The sequence below is a fragment of the Trichechus manatus genome, unplaced genomic scaffold, assembly GCF_000243295.1.
Source record: "Trichechus manatus latirostris isolate Lorelei unplaced genomic scaffold, TriManLat1.0 scaffold00138, whole genome shotgun sequence".
Taxonomy (NCBI): domain Eukaryota; kingdom Metazoa; phylum Chordata; class Mammalia; order Sirenia; family Trichechidae; genus Trichechus; species Trichechus manatus.
The window spans coordinates 6813447-6840010 of record NW_004444074.1 but is presented as its reverse complement, the minus strand read 5'-3'; the positions used below and the strand labels follow the sequence as shown (position 1 = coordinate 6840010).

Here is a 26564-nt window from a genome sequence, read left to right as displayed (position 1 = left end):
CGTAGTCAGTGTCACTGAACTGTGCATGTAGAAATTTTTGAAATGGTGTATCTTTGGCTATGTGTATTTTCACCAAAAAAGGTTGAGAAGTTAGAGGGTTGATACGTTGTGGGGTTGTTAACCAGTGTTATAAAACAACATGTATACTTCTGTTTCGTGAGAAACTATTTGTTCTGTAAGCCTTCACCTGAAGTACAATAAAAAAATAAAATAAAATTTAAAAAATATATATAAATATAAATCACGGGAAATGCTATCAAGGAGATGTACGTGGGGCTGAGATGGCGTATGGAAGGAGGACCTTGATGGGGAGGCAAAGGCCTCTCTGGAGAAGTGATATTTAACCTTAGAGGGGAAGGATGAGGAGGGGCTGGAGGAGGTACATTTAGCTGTGCCCTCCTTCCCAGAAGAAACTCCACCATGAGAAGCCCCCTGGTCAGAGACGTTTGGAACACCTCTGGACTGACCAGCGCTTAGAAAGGATATCTTGTGTTTCTTCCCAAAACCTAGCCCCTTCTTCTTCCTCCAACACCCCTGGGTTGATTGTCTTCTCTTCTTTTCTGCCATCAGACTGGACAAACTGCTTGATACTGGTCTCTATACTGGAGAAGTGACTGAAATCGTAGGAAGCCCAGGTAGCGGCAAAACCCAGGTACACGTGAGGCCAGCAGCCAGGGAGGATGGGGTGGTGGATGCATAGCCCTGGACCCCTAGGGGGGGCTTCTTCCCGCATGCTCATGGGTACAGAGCTAGTAGAGAGACCATGGGGGTGAGAGTGTGGACTGGGAGTTGGCCTGTTTGTGTTGCTAGGATCTGTGCAAGATTTGGTGAGGATCCCCCATTCTGAGCCTTCTCTGAGGGCTCAAGTTCACCCGGTCCCCCTGGTCTCTACACAGGTATGTCTTTGTGTGGCTGCAAATGTGGCCCACAGCTTGCAACAGAATGTCTTATACATCGATTCCAGTGGAGGACTGACAGCCTCCCGCCTCCTCCAGCTGCTTCAGGCCAGAACCCAGGATGAGGAGGAACAGGCAAGGGGCAGGAGGGTTGGGTTCTGGAGGACTTCTGGCACAGAAAACCAAAAAACCAAAACCATGCCATTGAGTCAATTCTGGCTCATAGCGACCCTATAGGACAGGGTAGAACTGCCTCATAGGATTTCCAAAGCTATAAATCTTTACAGAAGCAGACTGCTACATCTTTCTCTCATGGAGCACCTGGTGGGTTCAGACCACTTACCTTTAGGGTAGCAGCCAAGTGCTTCACCACTGTGCCACCAGGGCTCCTTTCTGGCACAGAAAGACCCTGTTCTCCCTTACATTGCAAGAATCCTGGCCATTTGGGTGATAGTCACTTCTTGCTTTATAATTTACTTTCTGTATTCTTTAAGCCTCACCTGTTAATGCCGTCATCCCAGCTTGGATGCTGCCCACAGGAGTTCTTCTAGGAAACCTCCCAGCTCTTTACATAACCTAAACCAGGGCTGGCAAATACCCAACGTCTGTGTTTCCAGCCCATTTCTTGCCCATGGTAGATATCACTAATCAAATCACTCTTTCCCACTAGTCTCTGACTTAACTTTACAGCTCAGTACCCAGGCAGCCACTGCCGTGAGAACTAGCCTGTTAGACAAAGCCCATTTGGCGTCTTAGACCTAAGTCCTTGCTTCTAGTTGCTTCTTCTTTCTCAGCCTTACAATTCCTCTTCATCTCCTTCCCTGATACCTTATTCTTTTTTATCCAAAGTCCTTGCTTCTCTTCCCCACTCCTTCAGGCAGGAGCACTCCAGAGGATCCAGGTGGTGCATGCATTCGACGTCTTCCGGATGCTGGATGTGCTGCAGGACCTCCGAGGCACTGTGGCCCAGCAGGTGAGCCTGCTGTTCTGCCCCTCCCTCTTTACCCAGCTTGCCAGGTGCTATCTGTGTGCAGGCAGGTGTCCTACTACATACTCTGGAAATGCAGATGTAAAATCTGTGACTCCAGCTGTGCTCGCCACTTCCAGGATAGAGCTCCTGAGTGCTTAATTCACATGCCTCATTGTTTAAATGTCCGTCTTCCCTCTAAACAGTAAACCCCTTGAAGGCCTGGATCATGTATTATTCATCTCTGCATTTGTGCTGTATCTCTGCTGAATCAGTTAGGAATATTTCAACTGAAAAAACAGAGGCTGTCTGACAGAGGCTTGAACTTTGAGGATATTTAATTATCTCACATGAGCCTGGAGGTTGGCAGGTCCATGATATAAGGGCACTAGATTGGTGTGTCTGATCCTCTTGCTTTTGCCCTCATGATTCAAAAGTGGCTGCTGTGGCTCCAGGCTTTATGTCTTCACATATCTATATCTAGTTTCAGGGCAGTGACAAAGAGATGGCTCTTTTCTGTACCTTTCCCTTTTATCAGGGAACTCTTTCTTCAGAACCCACTAATAGGCATCCCTTTTCCCCTTACATCTGGTTGGTCAAAACTGAGTTACATGTGTGTCTTGGACTAGGGGCCAGGTCTACCTTCTCTGAAGTCAGAAGATTTCCGCCTAGTACCTGAACATATTCAGAGTCCTGTTACAAGGAAGGGGAGTTTGGAATAGCATTTGGATTGGCACCCATCTATACCTGCTAGGTGCTTAAACAGGGTTTGGTGCACTGGTTTATAGACTATTAGATTTGGAAGATGCCTTAGAGAGAATAGTTTATCTCAAACTTCTCTCATTCCAAAGCACACCATGTTCCCATGGGCATACCCAGGATTGTACATAAAGTAAATCATTTTGCAAACTTCATGACTAATAATAGTTTATCAAATTACTTGCCATGGGAGTCACAGCTGGTTATGACCCACCAGTGTGTTGACACATGAAGTTGAGTAGTGCTGATCTAATCTAACCCCTTGTTTTTAGAGATGAGGAGAGTAGGGGCCAGAGAGATAAAGTGAGTTGCCCGAAGTCATCACATATTTAGGACAAGAACTAAACAATTCAAATCTCTCAACTCCCAGGTCAGAAGACTTTTTTTTTTAAACTGTAGGATAATTAGATGGTATATTTTGTATTAACGTATAGACCACAAAACTCCGTGGCTTAAAACAAGTCGTATTTATTATCTCACAGTTTCTGTGGGTCAGGAGACCAGACACTTAGCTGTGTCCTCTGCTTAGGGCCTCACAAGGCTGCAAGCAAGGTGTTGACTGGGTTGTACTTTCATTTGAAGGACTGCCTGGGAAGAAGCCACTTATAAGTTTACTCATGTGGTTGGCAGAATTCATTTCCTTGTGGCCATAGAATTGAGGGCTTCAGTTTCTTTTTCTTTTTTTTTTTCCATATTTTATTGTGTTTTTAGTAAAAGTTTACACAGCAAATTAGATCCCATTTAATAGTTTCTATACATACTGTTCAGTGACATTAATTACATTTTCCACATTGTGTCAACTTTCTCATTTATTTCTGTTCTGGTTCTGTTTCCATTAATCTAGCTTCACAACCTTCTAATCTTTGCTTTAGGGTAAATGTTGACTGTTTGGTCTCATATAGATGATTTTTTAAAGGATCACAATACTCACGGGTGATATTTTTTATTTTATGAGCCAGTCTGTTACTTAGCTGAAAGGTGACCTCTGGGAGTGGTTTCAGTTCAAAGTTTAAAGACTATCTCAGGGCGATAGTCTTGAAGGTTCCTCTAGTCTCTACTGGCCCAGTAAGTCTGACTTTTTTTAAGAATTTGAGTTTTGTTCTACAATTTTCCCCCATTCTATCCGGGACCATCTGTTGATAGTGGTTGAGGGCTTCAGTTTCTTGCTGGTGGTTGGCTGGGAGCCACCTTCAACTCCTTGAGGCCTCCAACTGTTCCCTGCCACATGGTGCTTTCCATAGGCAGTTCACAACATGACCACTTTTCTTCTTCAAGACCAGCAGGAGAGTGAGAGCAAGTTTTCTAGCAAGATGGAGTCTTTTATAATGTAATCATGGGAGTGACATTCCATCACCATTGCCATATAACTTAACCTAATGAAGAGAGTGACATTCCAACACCTTCGACATATCGTTTTGGTCAGAAGCAAGTCACAGGTCCCGCCCACACTTAAGGGCAAGGGAGTATACAAGCATGTGAATACCAGAAGTTGGGGGTCATTAGGTGTCACCGAGGCTCACCACAGATGACCTGATAGCTCCATAGTCACAAGCAGCAAAGGGCTTGCTGTCACATTTTAACTGGTGATTTCACCCTGCTCTCCCAGAGATAGTAAGGAGGGTTTAAGCTGATTTTAGTTTTAGCTTCTCTCTTTTCCACCGTCTTCTCTTAGACAGGCTGGTGACTGGCCAAGGGTCAGTAGCTGGAAGATGAGGGAAGACATGCAAAACACAGATCAGATCATCATGAATATTCAAGAATTGGCCGACGTGAAGTGAAAAAAACAAAGTTGTGGAAACAGAATCAGCAAATGACTTGGATATAAGGAATAAGGTTCATGACAGGAGGCCAAAGGACTCTGATAATTGGAGATTTCTAAAATACAATTATTTTAGTGTATTTGCAGTGTGGTCCTGTGATCCAACCCCTCTCTATCCACCCATGTCTGCTGTACATCCAAATGGGAAAAAAAGACATTGCTGAAATTTCTTGATACTTATGCAGCTGTATTTGGGGTTGTTGTTAGGTGTCATTGAGTCGAGACTCATGGTGACGCTATAGGACAGAGTAGAACTGCCCCGTAGGGTTTCTTAGACTGAAATCTTTGGGGGAGCAGATCACCAGGTCTTTCTCCCACAGAGCTGCTGGGTGGGTTCAAACTGCCAACCTTTTGGTTAGTAGCCAAGAGCTTAACTGTTGTGCCACCAGGCCTCCTTGTATTTGAGGAGTAGGGAGTTTCTTACTAGTTTCCGGTAGAGCAGCTAGCTTGTCCTGTTAACGGTGCCCCCTAGAGGCCAGCTGGCTCCTGGTGCTTGCTTCCCCCCAGGTGATCAGTTCTTCAGGGACCGTGAAGGTGGTGGTGGTAGATTCGGTCACTGCGGTGGTCTCCCCGCTTCTGGGAGGTCAGCAGAGGGAAGGTGAGTGGTGTAGCAAAACCCAGGGTCAGGGGAATGTGGTCTTGCCTTCCAGCTCTGGAGTCCAGTCTCCAGCCAGCCTGTCCCTGATCTCTTGCTGCCCTGCCCCTCTGCTTCTCCTCCTCCAGGCCTGGCCTTGATGATGCAGCTGGCCCGAGAGCTGAAGACCCTGGCCCGGGAACTCAGCGTGGCAGTGGTGGTGAGGATGTGGACTTGGCCAACTGTGCCCAGTCTCCTCCCTGATGCTTGGCTTTGCGGAGGGACAAGAGGGAGGAGGCAAACTTGATTTCTAGTTGTAGCACTTTATTTCCATTAAATGGCTTCTGAACCCCCAAAATGCCCTTTAGGAGAGGGACATAGCCCAGCTTCCTTGGGTCATCTAGGGCTCTGGACAGTGAGGAGTTTGGATCATAGCCAAGGGGATCAAAGACAGTCTTGCTTTTCATTTCAGTTTTTTTTTAAGTCAGGTTTATTGAGGTATAATTTACATAGAGAGAATTTCTCTGTGTTTGAAGTTTGACTGATGGATATAATCATATACAGTCTTGCTACCACCACCACAATCAAATATATAGAATATTTCTATCATTCCAGAAAGTTCTCCAAATCCCAGACAACCACTGATCTCTTTTGTCTCAATAGTTTTGCCTTTTCCAGTGTTTCATATGAATGGATCTTTTTATTTTTAAAGTAACTTTTTCTGCTTATGAAATAATTTTTTTAAAGTGCATGCTTCTCATAGAAAGGGTAAAAAATATAAGATTAAAATCTGTACTCAATCTCCACACCCACTGAAACTATATTAATATTTTGATATATCTCCAGAGAATATTTTTCTTTGCACATATATGTATATTTTCAATCAACTTTCTAACTAAACTGTAAACTTGTTAAAAAAAAAAACTCTCAATTTATTTCCAGTAGAGTCTTTAAGAATGTCTTTTTTAGCAGCTGCCTATTATTTTGTTCAGTGCCTATATCACAGAGGTCAGCAGACTTTTTCTGTAAAGAGCCAGGAAATATTTGAGGCTTTATGGCAATATGGTCTGTGTGGTAACTACTTGATTCTGCCATTGTAGCATGAAAGCAACCATAGACAGTACATAAACAAATGGTCATGGCTATGTTCTAATAAAACTTTATTAGCAAAAACAGTTGTCAGGCCAAATTTGTCCTGTGGGCCATAGTTTGCTACCCCCACTGTACCATAATAATCTAACCATTTCCTGATCAGTGGACCTTTATGTCATGACCTGTTTTTCTGTATTGTAAATAAAGCTATAGTGAGTATCCTTATACTTAAATCTCTTTCACATCTTATATTATTTCCTCAAAATAAATTCAAGAAAGCATATTGGGCCAGGGATACACATATCTTTAAATGTCTAGATATACACTGCCAAATTTCCAGAAAGGTTATACTCATTTGTGTGCCTACCAGAAATGTAAGAGGATCTGTTTTCCTGTCCTTTTCTCTTACAAGATCCCAAGGCTTCCCCCTCCCATCTTCAGAATGTATGTGAGCACCTACTGTGTGCCAGGCTCTGGGTTAGGTGGTGGGATTCACTGATGAACCAGCCACAGCCCCTGCCCTCGGGGGCTCATCGAGAGAGTTCTCTGGGGCTCAAGTTGCTTACCTCTATAACTAGTCCTGGGCAGAATAGAGCTGACTGACCAGATTAGGATCCCCTGAACCCTCCCTCCCCCACACATACACACATGCACTTCCAGACACAAAGGACTGGCTGGGCATGGTATCAAGATGCTCGTCTGTTAGATTGGGGGTGTAGTAGGCTCAAACCCACCACTGGCTTCCCCTTAGGAAAGTGCAGATAGTGCTCCTTATGGTTTACTGGAGCGAGCTGGACACAGGTCGGGAGCCCTGCGTCTGTTTCCACTGATAAGTTATAGAGTCTTGAGGAAGTTATTTCTCTGCTCTAGACCTCAGTTTTCCCATCTGTAAAATGAAGCAATAGGAACAGATGTCCTCTATACTAGCATTATGGTTCTGTGAGTCTGATTCTTTCTGCTGCAGGTGACCAACCATGTGACCCGAGACAGGGACAGCGGGAGGCTCAAACCTGCCCTCGGACGCTCCTGGAGCTTTGTGCCCAGCACTCGGATTCTCCTGAGTGTGGGTGAGGGAGCAGGTACCTCAGGCAGTGAGCGCATGGTGTGCCTGACCAAGTCTTCTCGCCAGGTGAGCCAGCCCCTGGGGGAAGCTGATAGCCCAGGCAGTGGAGGGTGGTTTCTACGAGCACAGGTGCTTATAGAGAAGTTCTTGGATGTTGTAACCTTGCAACTAAAGAGGCTACCCCTTGGGTCGTAAAACTCAAAACCTTACCTTTCCTTAGGGGACACTGAGTCTCTGTTAAGGGTAATGGTATAATTTGGGAACAGATAAAAGTGATGATTGAAAAACCTGTCGAACCTAATTAACGTCGCTATACATGTGAAGACTGTTGAAATGTCAAATGTTTTGTTACATATATATTTACCACAATTTAAAAAAATTATCCAGCCAAACAAAAAACAAGACAAAGCTTACCTTTCCCTCTTGTCTCTTCTTTCAGCCAACAGGAATCCAGGAGATGATAGACATCGGGATTTGGGGCACTCCAGAGCAGCGCCCAGTGCTAGAGGCGTATCAGACATGACTGGTGCTGTTGGTTGGGAAAGCGAGCGGCATCGAGGCCCGCCACCTTCCCTGCCCATGAATGCCTGTGTTCCCCGCTGCCTGGCACTTTAGACTGCAGCAGCAGCAGCAGCGACTGTCAGGCTGGGCAGAGGATTCTTGGACACCCACCCCCAGTAAGAGGGGAAGAGACATAGCGGATTCTTTAGCTTTCCCCTTTGTGGGAGCATATCGAGCCACAGGCGAGAGAGGATGCTGCAGTGGAAGGACCCAGAAATGCATGCTGGTGCCTGGTTTTCTTCTCTTGTTTCTACCGTGTATGATTCCAGTGGGAGCTGAGCGTACCCTAGCTTGGGCATCTCTGACATGCGAGTGACAATTGACGATGCTGTGCGTCACCATCCGATCTCACTGGCACAGTGATTGAGCCATGAGGCCTCTAGCCTGCCTTAGCTTCTCTTCTTTGCCGTTTTTGCCTCTGTCTTCTTTCTGTCTGTAAGTTGGGTCTCCCTTTCCCTTAGCTCTGTCTCTGAATTACTGGGTGGAAATAGCCTCATGAATGCAAAACTCTTCTTCATATGTTCTGCTCTTAAAAACAGAAAAAGGAATTTCCCTGAGCCCCAGAACCATCTCATTTCCCGCAGATGGTTTTCAGTTTTCCCCAGCAAGGCCCCAAAGAACGGTCGTTCTTCCTCTCCCCTTGCTGCTTTGGTTTCAGGCATCTGCATGCATCACCCTGACTAGGTGAGAACGTGAGCTCGCTGCAGTCCCAGGGATATAATTTAACAGGAAGGGAGGATGTGCCCTGCTCGTGATGAATCCAGCTACTTGTTTAATATGCATGGTGCCCTGTGGGGCCCCTCCACAGTATAGAGTAACCAGAGGTGTTGAACCATGGCCTTGGCCATAAACAGACGGAGGAAAATTTGCACAGTAAATAGAGCCAGCTGGGAAAATTGATGCTGGTGTAAATAATACCTAGCAAATCTAGTCCTTTATGCAGAAATTCATTGCTGGTGGCTCCAAGATGCAATATAATTACACCTCTCTTCCTGCCAGCTGCACCACAGCCTAGCGCCCTAGTGTATAAAATAACCCCCGTCTGTTACCAGCACTGTGGCCATCCGTCTGAGAGTCATAAGTAACCCTGGCTGGAAGCAGAGGTTGATACCAGGGAAGGGAAAATAAAAGGCAAAGTTGAGAAGTGATCAGGATTGTTTACTGACCACATTTTTAAAGGAAAGTCGTCTTTCTTGGTTAGAAAGCCTGTCATGCAATTAATTAGTTGTGTCTTGGCCACAGGAAAGGGGGTCCGAGTCACAGGCCAAAGAGATGACATTTAGAGATGATGATGGAGAATTGGGAATGAATGAGGAATTGGCTGTAAGGTGTCTGAGTGAGGACAGGGTCAGTGAGGCCAAGACTGGAGGAGCCCTGATACTTGCTTTCACAGAGCCTCCAGGAGAAATTAATCTTTAGAGCTTTTTTCCAAGGAGCCCTGGTAGTGCAGTGGTTAAAGTGCTTTGCTGCTAACCAGAAGGTTGGCAGTTCGAACCTACCAGCCACTATGTGGGAGAAAGATGTGGCAGTCTGCTTCTGTAAAGCCCTATGGAGCAGTTCTACCCTGTCCTGTAGGGTCGCTATGAGTCGGAATTGCTTTGACGACATTGGGTTTGGTTAGCCTTATTCCAGCTTTGGGGATTTTACCCAGATGGATGGATATTGGCACATTCCTGCTGCCACAGTAGGAAGCTTATACATTAACCTAGGAATGGCAAATCTTTGCCAGTCATGGTACCATTTTAGCTTCTTGACCCATGGTAGGCATTACCAATCAATCCCAGCTTTCTTCTTTGCAGGGCTCGGAGTCTTTTGCAGCCTCAGAGCCTTTCTTGATACAGCGTTCCAGATAGCCTGTACCAATCAGTTGGATTTGGCACTCAGTATGGAGCTTGGTTGCCATCTCTGCCTTGGGCAGATCTACTGTGTTTCCTGTATGTGGGGAGCACAGGTGCTTTGTACCTGACTCAGAACCCTATCATATCAGAGTTTGAGAGGTCCGTAAAAATCACCTGGTCCATCCTGTCATTTAACAGAGGAGGAAACTGAATCCAAAAAGGGGACATGATGGTTCCAGTGGCAGAATGGGGATTGGAACCCAGAACCCCTGACTCCTAGGTCAGGACCTTTTCCATCCCCAGGCTGCGTTTATTTTGCCAATCTGCATAGTTCTGCCCCTACTGGGGGACTCACTTCAGCTGAAGGTGCCACAGCCCTCATCCAGGTGGCCACTCTAATCATGGGAGGGCGCTCCATTCACTACTTTCCCAGTCCATGCAACATACCTACAGGATCATGCCCCCTACACCTTGATTCCTCCTTTGGACCTTGCTCTTAGGCCAGGGCTCCCTCTTTTCTCATGTACTGCCACTGTACTCTCCATTCTGGGCATGCCACGCTGTGTTGTTCCCCCAGACAGCATGAACCAGGGTGGCTCTCCTGCCCACGTGCCTTTTGCTCCCTTTGCTTATGGGTCTGCCTCCACCTACCGCCAGTGTGTCTGGTACACACCCATCCTGACATCCTCTTTTTTGTGCCTCAACTGTAGATGTTTATAATAAACCCCCTGTAACACTCATTTGTACTTACTGTACACATTTCTATCTCCCCATTAGCGCAAGAACCACTATAAGGGCTCTCGTCAGTTTGGCTCTTTCCACATTCTGGGAGCTCAGTAAGTGTTAACTATATGAATGCGTAGTTCTTATTGCATTTTAAAGATGGCAAGGGAGAAATGCAGGAATGTTTTTCACTTTATCTAGATAGTCATTGAGCCCCCAGAGTCTCCTTTTAAATATCTTTCTGTAGAGCACTATTGCTTGTATTTCATTTGACATCAGACAAAATTAATGTTGAGTCCCTCCTATGTGCTAGCACTTGGTTCCCCAGGTGACCATATGTCAGGCACTTGGACACCCAAAGATTCTCAGGCAAAAGGTACAGATACCACTGTTGCAAGTAACAAAACCTCACTCAAAGAGGCTTAAACAAGAGGAATATTTGTTACCTCCAATAACACGAAGTCTAGGGCTGGTGAATTCAGTGGCTCATTGTCAAGGGGCTTCGAGCCTTTCTGTCTTTCTGCTCTGTTCTCCTTTCAAATTGGTTTATCTTCAAGATAGTTACCCTTGTCAGAACCTGGCTGCAGCCTTTCTTAGCATCAATACAGACATGAAAATTATTTACAAACAGAAGAGGATCAGCTCTTTGTTGTGTCCCTTTAAGAAGAAGGAAGACTCAGAACTTCCCCCCAATGAAAGCAAGCGTCCTTCATATCTCATCAGTGCAAAATTCCTTCATGCATCCATGTCTAAATCAGTAGTAACTGGCAAGGGAAATGGAATGACTGTGATTGGCTCAGATCAACGAGAAAGTAGCCTTGGAGCTGGGGCTGGGGCCAGGCTTTCCTGAAGCATGTGATGTGGCCATTGGAAGAAAATGGGGTTTCTGCTAGAAAGGAGGAAGGGAGTGTATGTGGAGGAATTGGACGCTGGGTGGGAAACTACCAATGTCTGCCACAGTCCTGAAGGCAAGTTTATCGAGGCCCTCTTACGCGTATACCTCTCAGACCTTAGGACGGTCTTGTGAATCATTCCATTTTATAGACAGTAAATGGGAGCTCAGTGAAGATAAGGACGCAAACCCAAGAAGTGGCGGTACCAAGATCCAGTCTCAAATCTGATTTCAAGCCCTAGTGCTTCCCATCCTCATGCTGCCTTTGGCTGTGAATATGTAAATGTTTCAGTAAAATTCTTTTTCATAATTTGCCTGGATAGCAGCAAAGGCTGCACATCCCAACCTCTTTTCAGCTTAGCTCCCCATAAAAAGTTGGATCAGAGATATACTTTATCAGCTCCTTCTGATTTCCCCCAGGGAAGTTATAAGAATGAAAAACACTTGGAGAAGGGAGATATCATTAGTATAAAAGAGAACTGGAGGTTTAGAGGGAAATAAAGCTGAATAAAAAACAAAGGGATCTGTGCTTCCCCGAGATGTGAGCCAGGAGGAGATAAGGGAATTGGATGCCTGTCTTGCTAGGTTTTTGCATGGAGTTATGCTGGGTAGAGTTAAAGCTGTACAGCTGTGTGTTGGGGATGGGCATTAGAGAAGACTGTGGTATGTGAAGCTTAAACTGACCTAGGTATATTCATGAAAAGTTACCCCCCAAAATATGCTTTTCTTCATTTTTTCTTGTCCTAGTACACTAGTTAGACTAACTTCCAGTACTTTACTGAATAGAAGCAACAATAGCCATTGTTCTTGTCATGTTCCTGACTTAGTGGGCTGTTTGCAGTACTTTATCATTAAGATACTTTAGGTTACCTGTAGTTACCTTCTTCAAGTTAAAGACCTCATTGATTTTTCTGTCAGTCCTGGAAAGAGTCCAGGTATTGGCCGTTCCATCTGCCATGCTTGGAGTTCTTCCGCCCCGCAAATGGAAGGTCCATACACCCTGGAGCTGTACCACGCATGTCAGCCTGTGCAAATTTGACTTGTTTGAGTAGCCCTTGAATCATAGCTCTTCTGTGGTCTCTCCTTTGTAGTTTCTGGATTTTGCCAGAAGACGGGCCTGTGCTGAAAGAGGTACAGAGTCAAGGAGGAAGATGTTTTATATCCCAACTAATTTGGTCTTCACTCTGACATTGCTGTACAACATTGGATGAATAAACTTTGCCTTAGTTTCATCCACTGTAACATGGGGAAAATCATACCTGCCTCAGAGTTGTTTTAGGGTTGTATAGCTTATGTAAAGCATTGAATACTTTTCCAAGAATGTAATAGGCACTCAGTTTCCTGTTACTGTGAAGCGTACGATGCCTGGCAGATACTGGTGTCAGCCTTCTTCTGTCCTGGCAGGGCCAGCTTCATGGTCGTGTGATCTGTGCAGATGGAAGGGCCTTGTGCTTAGAGGGCCCTGCACTTAGTTTAATGCTCTGCTTTCACTGTCTTGACATTCTTAATGCTTTTTGAACAAAAGACCCTGCATTTTGCACTGGGCCCTACAAATTGTGTAGCCAGTTCTGTGACCAGGGGTGAGTAGAGTTCTATACTGGCCCTCTCTTTGGGGAAAATCCTAGCACTGATTTCTTAGAGAATAACTCCCTTGTAGTACTGTCCTATAGAAAGATTAGAGTTAGCGTCCTGTATGTGTTTATCTCTAACTATTTCATTCTGGGGTTATGCAGCCTCTCTCTGAAGTGAACACCCCATATTTTACAGAATTTACCAGGCCTAAGGAGCCCTGGCGGCACAGTGGATAAGTGCTCAGCTGCTAACTGAAAGGTCGGCAGTTTGAATCCACCAGCCGCTCTGTGGGAGAAAAGACCTGGTGATCTGTTCCCTGTAAAGATTATAGCCTTCGAAACCCTATAGGGCAGTTCTACTCTGTCCTGTAGGGTTTCTATAAGTCAGAATCGACTCGACAGCAGTGGGTTTGGTTTTGGCTTTATCAGGTCTAGAGAAATCAGGGGAGGTTGTCAAGTGGAATGATGATTCAGAATTTTGGGATCAGGAAAAGATGTGGGTTCAAAACGCTGCCAGGCCCTTTCTGGCTGGGTCACTTGGACAAAGTATGTCTGTCTCCTTGGTAAAATCTATGTTGCAGGGGAATTACATTTTCCTTATTGGTACAATATGTCTCAGGGGGAATGAAACAGATAATTTAAGGAAAGTGCATTTTACAGAGAGTCTGGCATGTAGTAGGTGCCCAGTCACCATCAATCCTTCAGTCTTGTTGCCAGAAGTAACCAAAACAAATCAGGGCACTAGGACTTACAAGCCATGCTGCTGCTAATAGAAGAAATAATATGATTGATTTCTTCACTACTTACTGTTTGGGGAAAGGCATGTGATTCATACATATGTATTGAAAAGTACTTAGCAAATGAGTAAAAATAATAAAAATAGGTCAAAGTAAACATCTTCCATAAGTATGACAAAGTAGTGTTTTATTACTACTAAATACTATTGCCCAACGAAAAGGATTTCAGATTATTTGCACAATGGGTACGTTATTGAGTGCCTCTGTGGAAGGGCATGATAAAGATGAGAAATAGTGATGGTGATAATGCTAAAGGTGGAGAAAGGAGTGTGGGTAAATGCAGTTCCGAGACCTTCTAGCTTCAGTGATGTGAACATTCTTTAGCAGCATTCCAATGATTTAGCTATAATATGGACCAGAAGGCCCAGAAAAAAATGATTTCCATAGGATGTCATGAGTCCAGGCTCCAATTATTGGGCCCAATCAGTGGATTAAGTGCACTCTCTTTTGGAGCTGAGCACTGTTTGTAAACCAGGTTTACAAAAGGCTGCTCAAGGTCTCACCCCACCATTGTTCCGGACCGATTAACCTTCTGTGACTATAATTAACACGGAGAGAAGGAGAGATGTGGTGGAGAATGCTGTGCCTTAATCACAGGTCATAAGTCCATTTCAGAAATATGAGAAAATGAACAAAGTCCTGGCATCTCAAGAGAAAAGGAACCAGAGAAGGAAAAGAGGAGACAATAAATGTCTTTGTGAGGGGAAATAAAGCCCTGGGGAGAAGCAGAGAGGACAGGGAATTGCATCAAGGAGAGTTACAAAAATAGCCAGATAGGAAGAAGATGGGCACATTTAATTCAGGTGCAGGAGACCTCTATCTCTTGGAGGCTGTCTTTCCCTATATTCCTGATAGTGGAAAGAACCGGTTTTGAATTTCAGCCCCTTCTAACTCTGTGGGGCTTTAGGTAAATTACTTAATCTGCAAATCCTTATTGACAAAATGGGAATAATAGTACTCAGCTTGCTAGGTGGTTGTGAGGATTGGAAATGATACTTGTAAAGCGACAGTCTGATGTATAAATGATATTTTACTTGGCTTTTCCTTATTTTAAAATACAAACTGCTCAGAAGAACTCTGAGAGGTCTTGATAGAAACCTAAAGCATGAGAAAATTAAGTGTCACTAGACACCAGTTAGAAGAATGAGAATTCATATTTTCATGACTCGGCACCTTCTTAGCCCAAGCCCACCAGGCTAGTGATGTTCCATGCTACCCTGGCGCTTCAGAGTTTACTAAGCACGTGTATGTACGCTAGCTCATTTAGTCCTCATACCAACCTGCTTTTGAGGGATGAGGAAGCTGGAGTTCAGAGAGGTTATGTACCTTGCTGGAAGGCACACAGCTAATGAATGACCAGGGTGGTCTTCCTGACACACTGCCATTTCCATTCTACCACCGCCTTCCTCCTAGCTGTTTCTTCACCTTCGTAAGGTTAAACTAGCTAACCCTGGGGGTTTAGACTGGGAAATACAGGGTTTAGACTGGGAAATACTAGTTGACGGAGGTGCTGTAGAGTGGGACAAGCATGGGTTTTGACGTATATAGAGCTGGCTTCTAATACCAGCCGTGACGTCTTACGTTACTGAACCCTGAAGGGCTTGGGTTTCCTTATTTGTAAATTGGGGAACCATCACCCGCTCCTAGCATTGTCGTCAGGAACAATGAGATATGAAAGTGAGGCAACTTTCAAACTTTTATTATCAGACATATTCAAAGATGTTAAGGGACTCGCTCGAGTCACCAAGCCGGATCACGGCTCCTCCAGCACGGTTCTACGACCATGGCCGAAAAGAGCATTCCCATGCCTCGCTGGAGTTTCGATTCCGCTGGGCGGGGTTTCCGGGAACCTCGGCTCCGCCAGGGGGCGCGCGCGGGGGGGAGCGCGCTCTAGCCCGCAGCGCGCCTCGCTCCTCTCTATGGTGGCCCGGGCGCGGCGGGAGCGGAGGCGCGCTCCCGAGGGGGGCGGGGCCGTGCCGGGGGCGGGGCCGCGCGAGGGGCGGGAGAGACGAGGCCGGGTCCGCAGGGGATAGGTGGGGGGGCCGACTTCCTGGGGCCGTCTGTGAGGATGTCGCGACCGACCCCCAGTGCTCCTCAGCTCCGGAGACGCCACTGCGGCGGATCCCGGAGCCCGCCTGCCTGAGGCGTCCGCGGCCCGGATCCGGCCCCGCCCCTCCCCTCCCTCTCAGGTGCGAGCCGGGCGGGCAGCCGCGGCAGGTGAGGAGGCGACGGAGCTGGGATCCGTGGGGCGCCTGGCCTGGGGTGGGGTACAGGAGAAGGACAGGGGGTACGCCTCGGCCTCCAGGCCCGCCCGGCTGTGGTCTGGGGGTGCCTCCTCTGTGCAGGGCGCGGCCTGGGACTCTCCATGGGATGGGGAAAGCCCCTTCCTCTCTGGAATATTCCTCATTCAAGGCAGCCCACACCTGTCCCATTAAAAGTGCCCTCAAAGATTCCACCTTGGGGGCAGTAACAGGAGATGTGTGTTCTTAAATATCTCCAGTCGCCTTACAAACCGGCAGTTCCTCTTGACTTGTCAAGGAAAGATGCCTGTTTGTATGACGGGAAATTGAGGCAGGTCCGCACGGCCCGCTTGCCTCTTGCAAGGAAATAGCCCACCCTTGGTTCCTAGTGGAGGAGCCTTGCGAGCTGCTTGTAAGAGAAGAGGCGGCTGGAGTTTGGGGGTTTGATGGAGAAGTTTGGGAATGTAGTCTCGTAGAAGTTGTCCTTGTTCATTTGAGGTGTTGTGTGTGAGTGAGGTCGCTGCTGAGCAGCAGTGGCTATGACGGAGCGGAAAGTGGCGCCTCTCTTCAGCTGGCTACCCATGAAACATTTGACCAGGCTTGGGGAAGTGTGGCTAGACCGGGAGCCGAGAGCCTCTGGTATCTGTTTACTCAGACAGAGCTTGATTTTAGGTTGGTAGAAGAAGGTACAAACAACAACATGTTTCCCCTTTTTGTTGGTTTGTCATTTGTTCTAGAAGGAAAAACTGCTTGTCCAGGAAGAGTGTATCATGCTCCTCCCAGTCTACCAGAAGGAAGGATTATTGTTAGCTTGGAAATAGGACTTTTCCCACAGCAGCACTTTGCTCCCTGGTTACAGGTCAGAGTGGCATGATGAATAAACATCCCAGGTGTGTGTGGCCTCTAAGAAAGCGGTAATTTCCTTATGCATCCCTTTTACAGGTGGTTTGGAGGACAATAGACTTGTCATTACCACTGTTACTACAGCCTTATGGTCCACTTTTGACAGTTCAGTTTACTGAAAGGTAGCCAAGGCTGTCTGTTTTTCTAGAAGTGGGAGTAAGCTGGGGACACGGTGCTGGCTGAGCTGGTATACAGAGTTAAGTTCTCGAGTTGGGAGGTGGCAGTGATATTTCCCTTCTCTTCAGGAGATTTCAGGTTTGACAACTTCTTTATCTTCTCTGATTTCTTTCTCTTTCACATTCAAGGAAATAGACGATGGCAAATGTTTTTGAAACTTCATTGCATATTTCTTATTTCTGAATGTCAGTACAATTCATAAATTACAGTGTATTTAGAGGTGTTAGTTTCAAAATGTAGTGGGTATTGTGCAGATTGATGTGGCAGAGCTAACTAATAAAGCTTGCTTGCATTTGAAGAATAATGTCAATGTAATGTAGGATACACATTTTAATGTCTGTATCTAATAACAAAGACTAGCCTACCGAAAACTTTCATATCGATCAGGTAGACCGCTGTTATCCCGACTGTTTACATCGGGATTGAGGGTTGTAAAGTTATAATAATACACACAAAAAGAGAGCTCTTCTCAGAAAGCTTAGAAATTAATGTTTTCACACTTTCTCACGGCCAAGCCAGTTAACATAACTTTGCTTGGCACCATATAATGAGAATGCCTCCTTAAGGATTCTTAAAATGGCAATGGAAAGGGCATTTTCAGTTACCAGCATTTTAAAAAAATAAACAGCAACAATACCAAAAAAAAAAAAAGGACACAGTTTCTTTCCTAATTACATCTCCATTGTGATGTTCAATACAGCCATACCCATCTGTATGAGTGTCACGCCTAGGACTCCTGAAAACACCTGCTTAAATCTAAGGGGCTTTAGGGGGACTAATTTCACCTTGATTTTTATTCTTATAATAAAAAACCAAACCCGTTGCTGTCGAGTCAATTCCGACTCATAGTGACCCTGTAGGACAGAGTAGAACTGTCTCAGGGTTCCCAAGGAGCGGCTGGTGGATTCCAACTGCTGACCTTTTCATTAACAGCCGAGCTCTTAACCTAATAATGCTATTGTTTTAATGATCGATTAGAGACTTTTATATCATATGTGTACTGACTGTAGGGTTTATGCTTTGCGAAGAAAGATTTAACTCTTGCACCTTGGAATCTAATAACCCCATCAATACAGAGCTAACATACAATTTAGAGTTTAATGAGAATACATAGTTTAACTTGCAATAGGTGAAGTCTCAAGGGAGGAGCTGCTTCATTATTATTTTTGTTTGGTAATGGTTATTAGTTTAGTAATGATTATTGGTTATTAGTAATGGTTACTTACGTTTATATAAGAAAGATTTTGGCAATTTTAAGGACCATCTATTCATATACAAACACACAAACTCCTATTTCTTTAATAGGGAATTGGCCTGGTTACTTTCTTGTTTTGTGACTGTGTTATTCATGGAGTTTTAAAATCCTAAAACTAGTTGGGTTCTAAACAGGATATACTATTATATCTCACGTGAAAGCCATTTCAGATAGGTAGGAATTGACCTCGTGTTAAAGACCTCAGTTCTCCCCGTTTCCAGAATTTAATAGTTACTGGTGGTGCAGTGGTTAAGAGCTCGGCTGCTAACCAAAAGATCGGCAGTTCAGATCCACCAGCCTCTCCCTGGAAACCCTATGGGGCAGTTCCACTCTGTCGTATAGGTTTGCCATGAGTCTGAATCGACTTGAACAGCAGCGGTTTCGGTTTTTCAATTCTTTTCTTTTTTTTATGGCCAGGACGGAGCCCTGGTAGCACAATGGTTAAGCGCACTCGACTGCTAACTGATAGATCAGCTGCTCTGTGGGGAAAGAAAGACCTGGTCATCTGCTTTCATGAAGATTACAGCCTAGGAAACCCTATAGGGCAGTTCCACTCTGTCACATGGGATCGCGATGAGTCAGAACCTACTGGACAGCACACAACAACAAACAACAGCCTGGGCAGGACATTGGTTATAGCTAATCCTGTTGTGCTAGTCTTAGTGTAAATCTACTATCCTTTCTCTTCATTAAGACTGTCATGAAGTTCCTCCTTAGCTTTCTTTTATTTAGGTTGAATATTCCATATTTTTGATGCATTTGGGCCTGTTAACATTGTGAATTAGAGCTAAGCAGGTAAAAGGAATCCTATTATATATATTTAAACATTTTCCTTTTTCAAAGCAAGAGTAAAATCTGCATTTTTTTCTGCAGGGAAAACCAACTCTTTGATACTAAAGCAAAAGCTGGTTTTTCCAGCTTTCTACCAATACAAAGTTTTCCAGTTACCAGTACAGTGACTGGTAATGATTGATGACCCGTCGGTGTCGGGAGATCCTGAAAAGCCTTCTGAATCATCAAAGGAAGGTCACATTGTATTCAGTGCAGCTTTAGTCTTTTTTAGCATATTTTATTGCAAGGAGTTCCCAAAAGCCAGCCACTCCTTGAGGTAGTTTGCAACTGAGTCATGGAGGCATTCTTTAAAAATACGGATTTCCCAGCCCCACCTCCTGGAGATGTTGATTGAATGGACAAGTGATGACTGGGAACCTACATTTTAAAAACCTCTCTGGCATCTGTCCTCCCAAATGATTCTGATACGCAGCCAGGTTTGGGAAACAATCTTCCGTTGTATTGAAAGTCTTTATAAATTGGTAGTCCCTCTAACAGCATCACTTTATCCAGGATGTTTGATTTGCTAGAATAGCCCATTTCCTAGTCAGGAGGGTTAACAAAGAGCTTTTGTAACTTCTATGCAAATTACTTTACAGAGAGGCATCTGCTGTATTACCTGTCAGGAGTCATGAGGGAGGGTTTTCGGTGAGAGTAGCTTCCTTTGTGTCTTGAGTGATAATGTGGAAACAGCTGAAGGTCTGAATAGGTAGTCGAATCTAGTTATGATCAGTGTTAGGTGGGAGAAAAGCCTGGGAATTCTCTTCATGCAGTATTTAAAAACAAGCAAAGATGTTTCATTTCTACATAGCTGAGGCCCTTATGAGTCACAGTCGACTCAATGGCAATGGGTGTGGTGGTTTTTTTATTTTTTGGAGGCTCTTATTGACAATAATGGGGTGCTTAATAAACAATAAAATTTAGTCACAAGTCCTAGTTAAAACACAATTGGGCACTAGATATGCTAGTTAGGGAATTAAGCTTGGGAAAAGCCTAACAGTATAGGAAATAGACCAGCCTGGTTTTAAATCCCCACCCCTCCACTTCCTGGCTGTGCTACCTTAGGTAAGGTACTTAACCTCTTATGTCTCATTTTCTTCAATTGCAAGATTAGAATAATATCTGGTAGGATTGTTGTGTGGATTAAAAGGGAGAAAATACATTCTTCAGACATGTAGGCAACTCAATAAATGTTCTCTTCTTCCCCTTTGTCATAGCATTTTTATTCTGTACACTTGAGATGTCTTTCTAAATCCAGCCTTTTGTGTATCTTTCCAGGAGTACCTACTCAACCACCTGTTTTAGAAAATGTATGAAAGAGTGAAGAATAATACTAAGAGCTAGTGAATATGGGTAAGAAGAATGAATCCAGTAGGACAATTAGCAACGCTTTAAATTTTTTTTAGAATGAGTGGGGTGTTGGCATGTTCCAGAGTTTGTTTCTGCAGAAATTAATGACATCATCCAAAGTCTGCTGTATGTATTTGGATGGTAGCCCAGGAGCTCAGATTAGGCTAGGAGGTTTTGAGGCTCCTAGCACCTGACATCCATTTCTTTCTTCATTTTCCTTTCTCCCTGGTTTCCTCCCTTTTGATCTCCTTTATTTCTCTCCCTCCTCCTTTTCCCTCTTTCAAGCTGCCCTTCCTTTGGACTTGCCAATCATGCAACAATAATCACAGCCCAGGCCCCTGGAATCGAGGCTAAAAGAGGTTGCTGGTTGCTAACACCTGTCTCCCAGCTAAGTGAATAGGATCCTTTGTGGCAGGATGTTAAAGCGCTGATTAGTACCATACTGGCTTAAAGCGCCTATTAATGACACAGCATATGTAAATCACAGAGTGATTTAAAGTCATTTTAGAGGTCAGTTTCTTATACATTTTTTTTTAATTGAATTATGGTGTATGATGAATTCTTACATCTAAGCCATGAATATGTTTATTGCCGAAGAGGACTAATTTCTGTCATACTGATTGGGAATCATTTATATTCCAGAGAAGTTTCAACCCTTAAGGGCCTTTCTATTGTTCGGCAAATGTCTAACTGGTGTGTAATACAATTCAAGTTTTGTTCACTGCACTGCTGACATAATTAGTTTAACTTCTGCTCTTAATATATTTCTCTTGGCAGCTGGGAAATTAAAATACTACATGTTGCGTAAAACTGCTTTTTCGAGGGGTGGTTTTACTGTCAGTTGAATGGACTTAGGCCCCAGGGTACATTTTTTTAAATGTCTTATTCCTGTAATGGTCTCTTGCTCTCTGTAGAATTAAGGTATTAAGGCACGTAATTGGCCATTTAAGCATTCAGAAGAGACTATGTTTGGCCTTTACCCTGTGATTATATTTTTTTCTTACATCTCTTTTGAGGAAATGTGTATAATTTTTGGAAACTCCTAAGTATATTACAGTTACCCGAACATGTGAACTTTTGCAAAGACTAGAGAACGGAGTGGTTTTCTCTGATAAGCTGTATTATTTAATTCCCTCACCAAATAGCTGCTCTGTTCTTTTTAGATCATAGCGTTTGCAGACCTGATGTGAAAGTAGAAAGGCTATGATGCCTGGTAAATCCTCTTCACAGTTTTTCTATCACATGTTTCACAGAAATTGCTTTAGTCTTCAGGAGCAGGAGTTGCTCTCAAGGAGACTTTACATTTAATTACTCTAATCCGCACTTAATTCCCTACAGGATTTCTGGAGAGATTCTCACTAGGCTGCTGCTTTCATGGAGTGGTGACTGACCTACACAGGTTTTTATCTCTATTAAGAATGCTAACCTTTTTTTTTTTTTTAAATGTAAAGTGACCTTGGTCTGGTAATTTCTCCATTGTCCTCTCATAAAAAGATACGGCAAAACCTTTTTGCTATCTCAGCAGCCTTTTTCAGTGGCTATCTTCCATGTGCTGAATTTGAGCTTTTTTGATTTTGTTGAGTTAGTGTGTTAGACTTTTTAAAGCTGTCCGTCTCCAATGTTATAGGTTAAAACCTACACCCCCTAGTTTAATACTCACTTGCTTTTTCAAGAATTGCATATAAAGATGTGGTTTCATTATCTCTAGGTCCTGGAGTGATCAGGGCTCCCTGGGACAGCTGTTTCTTTCCACCATGCCAATCCTAGGAGTAGAAGCAGCCCACCTCCATCTGAACTATTTGGAGTTGGTCTGAATTGTTGAAACATTTTAAGTGTCTTGTCTTTAAAGAAATGCTGTCTAGTCATCCTGCAATTTACAGGAAGTTAGCCAAGTGGAGGCTCTGCCAGCCTCTGAGTAGTTAACTGTAATTCGTTAGCAATCAGCACCATTGTTTATATGCAATTGCTGGATTAAGTAAAAGACTTGAAAGGGAAAAAAACAGCTTTTGTTAAGTAAATGGAGCATCCTCCTCTCCCACCCCACCCTCTTCTTCTTTACTGTTTTCATTTGCTTTGGAAAATCTCTCTTTGTAACCTTTCCAGGCTTAGTACTGATCACGTGTTTACAGATTTAGTGACATATGAATCAATATATTGTATCCTAAACTAGGAAAGCGTGTTGTTTCACCAGCATTTTCTGTGAATCTTCCAGTGTTTTTTGTTTTTACTTTTATAATGATTAAGATGTCTGCTTGAGAAATAACCAAGCCTCGTCCACTTGTTGACTTATACCCTTTTCCTAGGTCTTGAATTGGTGGATGCAGGGCCAATTGCAGTTAGGTTGGATTACATCCCTTCTTAACCATGCTAAATTATTACTTTACACGGTTTGTGTGGAAGTACATTAATCAGAGTATAAGCCTTTATTCAAAAATGCTGGGCAAAAAGAACGTTCTGATTTGGGAGACGAGGCTTTAGCAGGAGGGGGTCAGCTGAAAGCTGTTCAGCTAGTTTTGATTTTGATCAAGGATGCTTCTCAGAAGAGGCAGGAATTGTTCTTGCAGATTAGCCGCCATTGTTTAACAATTTTTTAAATAATCTATTTTATTTTGTTGAGAATATCCACAGCAAAACATACACCAATTCAACAGTTTTTACATGTACTATTCAGTGACATTGATTACATTCTTCCGAGTTGTGCAACCGTTCTCACTCTCCTTTTCCGAGTTGTTCCTCTCCATTAACATAAACTCACTGCCCCCTAAGACTCCTATCTAGTCTTTGGAGTTGCTGTTGTCAGTTTGATCCCGTATTTAAAAAAAACCTAACTCGTCAGCATTGAGTTCATTTCGACTCATAGAGACTCTATAGGACAGAGTAGAACTGCCCCAATAGGGTTTCTGAGGAGCAGCTGGTGGATTCAAACTTGTCAGCCTTTTGGATAACAGTTAAGCTCTTCATCACTGCGCCACCAGGGCTCCTGATCCCATATAGATAGATCTTAAAAGAGCGTGAAGCTCAAGGCATTTTGTGCTTGAGGAGGGGGGGAGGGATAGCTGCTAGGACAAGGACTTCCCCAGTCCACAGTGGAACATTCTTAGTCCCATCAGGTTCTCTCACATTTGGAACAGACTCCACAGCACCTAACAACAACAGCATTTCTACCTTTTGGTCATGACTAGATTCAGGTATCATTCTTGTTCATTTTATCATATACGGACGTAAGAGTGCATAGTCATTCCATGTCAGAGGTGAAGTATACCTTAGCCAGTGTTTGCTACTGAGGGGGTAGGGAGAAGGTGTCAGAATATCCCCAGAGAGCTTGACAAATGCCACTCCACATTTTCTACTAGCTTGGCTGTATGGTTGGACTAAGTAAGCACCCCAGGTGACTGGATCACCTCCTCCATTCCCAATGATCTAGTTCTGTGTTGCCCACCTCTCTGGACCACTGATGCAGTTGAAGATTGGCAGGAATAGTGACTGAGTCAACCCATTAATGGGGGACATAAAAATGAGAGGTCTGTAGCTTCACCTCCAGATGAATCTTCATCAGATTCCTAAATTGCAGTTGTTGTTAATTGCCGTTAAGTTGATTCCGACTGATGGCGACCCTATGTGTGCAGAGTAGAACTGCTCCACAGGGTTTTCAAGGCTGTGACCTAACCTTTTACACTACCCGGGGACTCCATAAATTGCACTATTTTGATCAAAATTTTTATATGGGACATGAACATGTCTCTTGTACTACCAAAACCAATATTACAGATGAAAATATGTTAACAGTGATATCTAATTTGGTTTTTATTTGACATACAGAGTATCCACACATGCTGTTAATTTGCTGCCAAATAGCAGTCTGAAATCTTTATCCCTGTCTCATCTCTCATCTTTTTTAGAAACAAAACACAAGCATAAAAATAAGCCACTAGTTTTGTTTGGGAGGAATTGCTACAAAATACAGGAGTTCTGAATATCATGTTAAGAAAGCAGTTTTTGCTGTGATACCAAAGTATGCAGTTAAATGTTTATGCATATTTTAATTTACACTTGATGCTCCCAACCAAGCATCACTTTTTAAAATGGGAAACAGTTGAAATTTGCTATTATATATTATAAATATTATAAAAGTGTATTAAAATGTACTCTAAGTTTTAATATGCCGATTTTAAGATATTTTTTACTTAGAATAACTTCTTTATCAGGGATCACATGAAAATTGGCTTTTTTTAATTTATAAAAGCATCATTAAGAAGGTTATACATTACTGCAATTGTTCCTGTATTTTAGTGTGCATTATGCAGATTTCTGGTTCCTACCCCAGATCTCCCAAAATGTTTGAGAGTGTGGGCTGGGGTTCTGAGGTAGTTTATCTGTAGCCCACACTTAGTTGAGAAAGGCTGGTGTTAATTGATTGCCTTAATTTTGCAGAGGAGGAATTTAAAGTGCAGAGCAGATTCAGACTCACTCAGAGTCTCCAGCTAATTAGTTGTTTTGTGCAGACCGGAAGTGAAGTGTAAAACCAAAAAACCTGTTGCCATCGAGTCAGTTCTGACTCATAGCGACCCTATAGGACAGAGTAGAACTGCCCCATAGGGTTTACAAGGCTGTAAATCTTTAAGGAAGCAGACTGCCACGTCTTTATCCCACGGAGCGAACTGCCGACCTTTTAGTTAACAGCCAAGCGCTTAACCACTGTGCCACCAGGGCTCATGAAGTGAGAGGTTAGCTGCCTCCTAATTCATACTCATTTCATGAGATTACACCATGATGTCATCTTTTCGGTTTCTCTAACCTTTTGCCATTGAGTCAATTCCATCTCATGGCAACGCCATGCGTTAGAGTAGAACTGTGCTTCATAGGGTTTTCAATGGCTATAATCTTTATGGAACTATATTGTCAGGCCTTTTATTCTGAGGTGCTACTGGGTGGTTTCCAACTGCCAACCTTTAATTAGTTATTGTTGTTGTTAGTTGCCATCAAGTCAGTTCCAACTCGTGGTGACCCCGTGTGTCCAGAGTAGAACTGCTCTGTAGGGTTTTCAGGGCTGTGACCTTTTGGAAGCAGATTGCCAGGGCTGTCTTCAGAGGTTACTCTGGGTGGGTTCAAATCACCAGCCTTTCTGCTTGTGGTTGAGTGCTTAACTGTTTACACCACCTAGGGACCTTTTAGTTTCTGTAATTGCCTTCAAATAAAAAGCTACAGAATAGTGAGGGAAAGGGTGCCCTTGATCCTTCAGAACAATTAATGACTCAGTTGGCACTTTAATAGTGCTTTTCAAATTATCTGTAGTGAAGGACTGGCTTTTTTTCCTCCAATCTGTTGCCAACCAATATTTTTCTAAAGAATAAGAGAAATGAATTACCAGAAAAATTATGCACTTGGATATCACAGCAATGTCAAAGTGCTGTAAAAATTTCTAAGTGTATACAGTGATTGTCTGTGTTTATCTTGACATGAGTCTCGAGTTCCTAAGCTGTCCACAGAACCACTTAGAACAGTGCCAATTCAAAGTGGTTCTGGGGACATCTTTGGAACTCAGAATCAAGCCCTTGATTATTGTCTTCGTTATGACACCTGCAACTGAGGCAACCAACTGAGAACTCCCATTCCTGCTTTGGGAGAGAAGTCCCATGGCTTAGTGGATTGCTTGGTCAGAACCACAGTTTCAGTACTTGGGGGTTAGGTGAGGGACCAACCAGAAAACCAAACCTGTTGCCATCGTGTTGATTCCGACTCATAGCGACCCTCTAGGACAAAGTAGAACTGCCCATAGAGTTTCCAAGGAGTGGCTGGTGGATTCAAACTGCTGACCTTTTGGTTAGCATCCGAGCTCTTAAGCACTGTGACACCAGGGCTCCAGGTGAGGGACACTTATCTTTCATGTTTTTGAGAGTAAATTGATAGGACACAGGAAATTCGGGGTGGAAAGGAGGAGTGTGCTGTTAAAGAATGGGGAGAGCAGCTAGGGCCACACAGCAGTGTGTGTATAAATTTTTGTATGAGAAACTAACTTGAACTGTAAACTTTCATTTAAAGCACAATTTAAAAAAAAAAGTAAATTGATAGAATTTGCATTTGGTGCCTGTAGTGGGTGATATAGTCACCTTTTTTTTTTTTTTTTATTGTACTTCAGGTGAAGGCTTACAGAACAAATAGTTTCTCATGAAACAGTAGTACACATATTGTTTTATGACATTGGTTAACAACCCCACAACATGTCAACCCTCTCCCTACTCAACCTTTTTTTTTTTGG

General features: G+C 43.7%; 2 protein-coding genes across 2 annotated transcripts in view; both read left to right on the top strand.

Moving 5' to 3' along the window:
• Positions 1 to 12980, top strand: part of RAD51D (RAD51 paralog D) — a 29604-nt gene extending 16624 nt beyond the window's left edge. Inside the window, exons 4-10 of the mRNA XM_004385457.2 lie at positions 571 to 652; positions 897 to 1031; positions 1774 to 1869; positions 4949 to 5039; positions 5165 to 5235; positions 7072 to 7236; positions 7610 to 12980. Of these exons, the coding sequence (XP_004385514.1) occupies positions 571 to 652; positions 897 to 1031; positions 1774 to 1869; positions 4949 to 5039; positions 5165 to 5235; positions 7072 to 7236; positions 7610 to 7693 (724 nt within the window). The 3' untranslated portion in view covers positions 7694 to 12980. The remainder of the gene's footprint in view (positions 1 to 570; positions 653 to 896; positions 1032 to 1773; positions 1870 to 4948; positions 5040 to 5164; positions 5236 to 7071; positions 7237 to 7609) is intronic.
• Positions 12981 to 15577: 2597 nt separating this feature from the next.
• Positions 15578 to 26564, top strand: part of RFFL (ring finger and FYVE like domain containing E3 ubiquitin protein ligase) — a 72652-nt gene continuing 61665 nt past the window's right edge. Inside the window, exon 1 of the mRNA XM_023739674.1 lies at positions 15578 to 15769. The gene's annotated coding sequence lies outside the window, so the exon portion shown is untranslated. The remainder of the gene's footprint in view (positions 15770 to 26564) is intronic.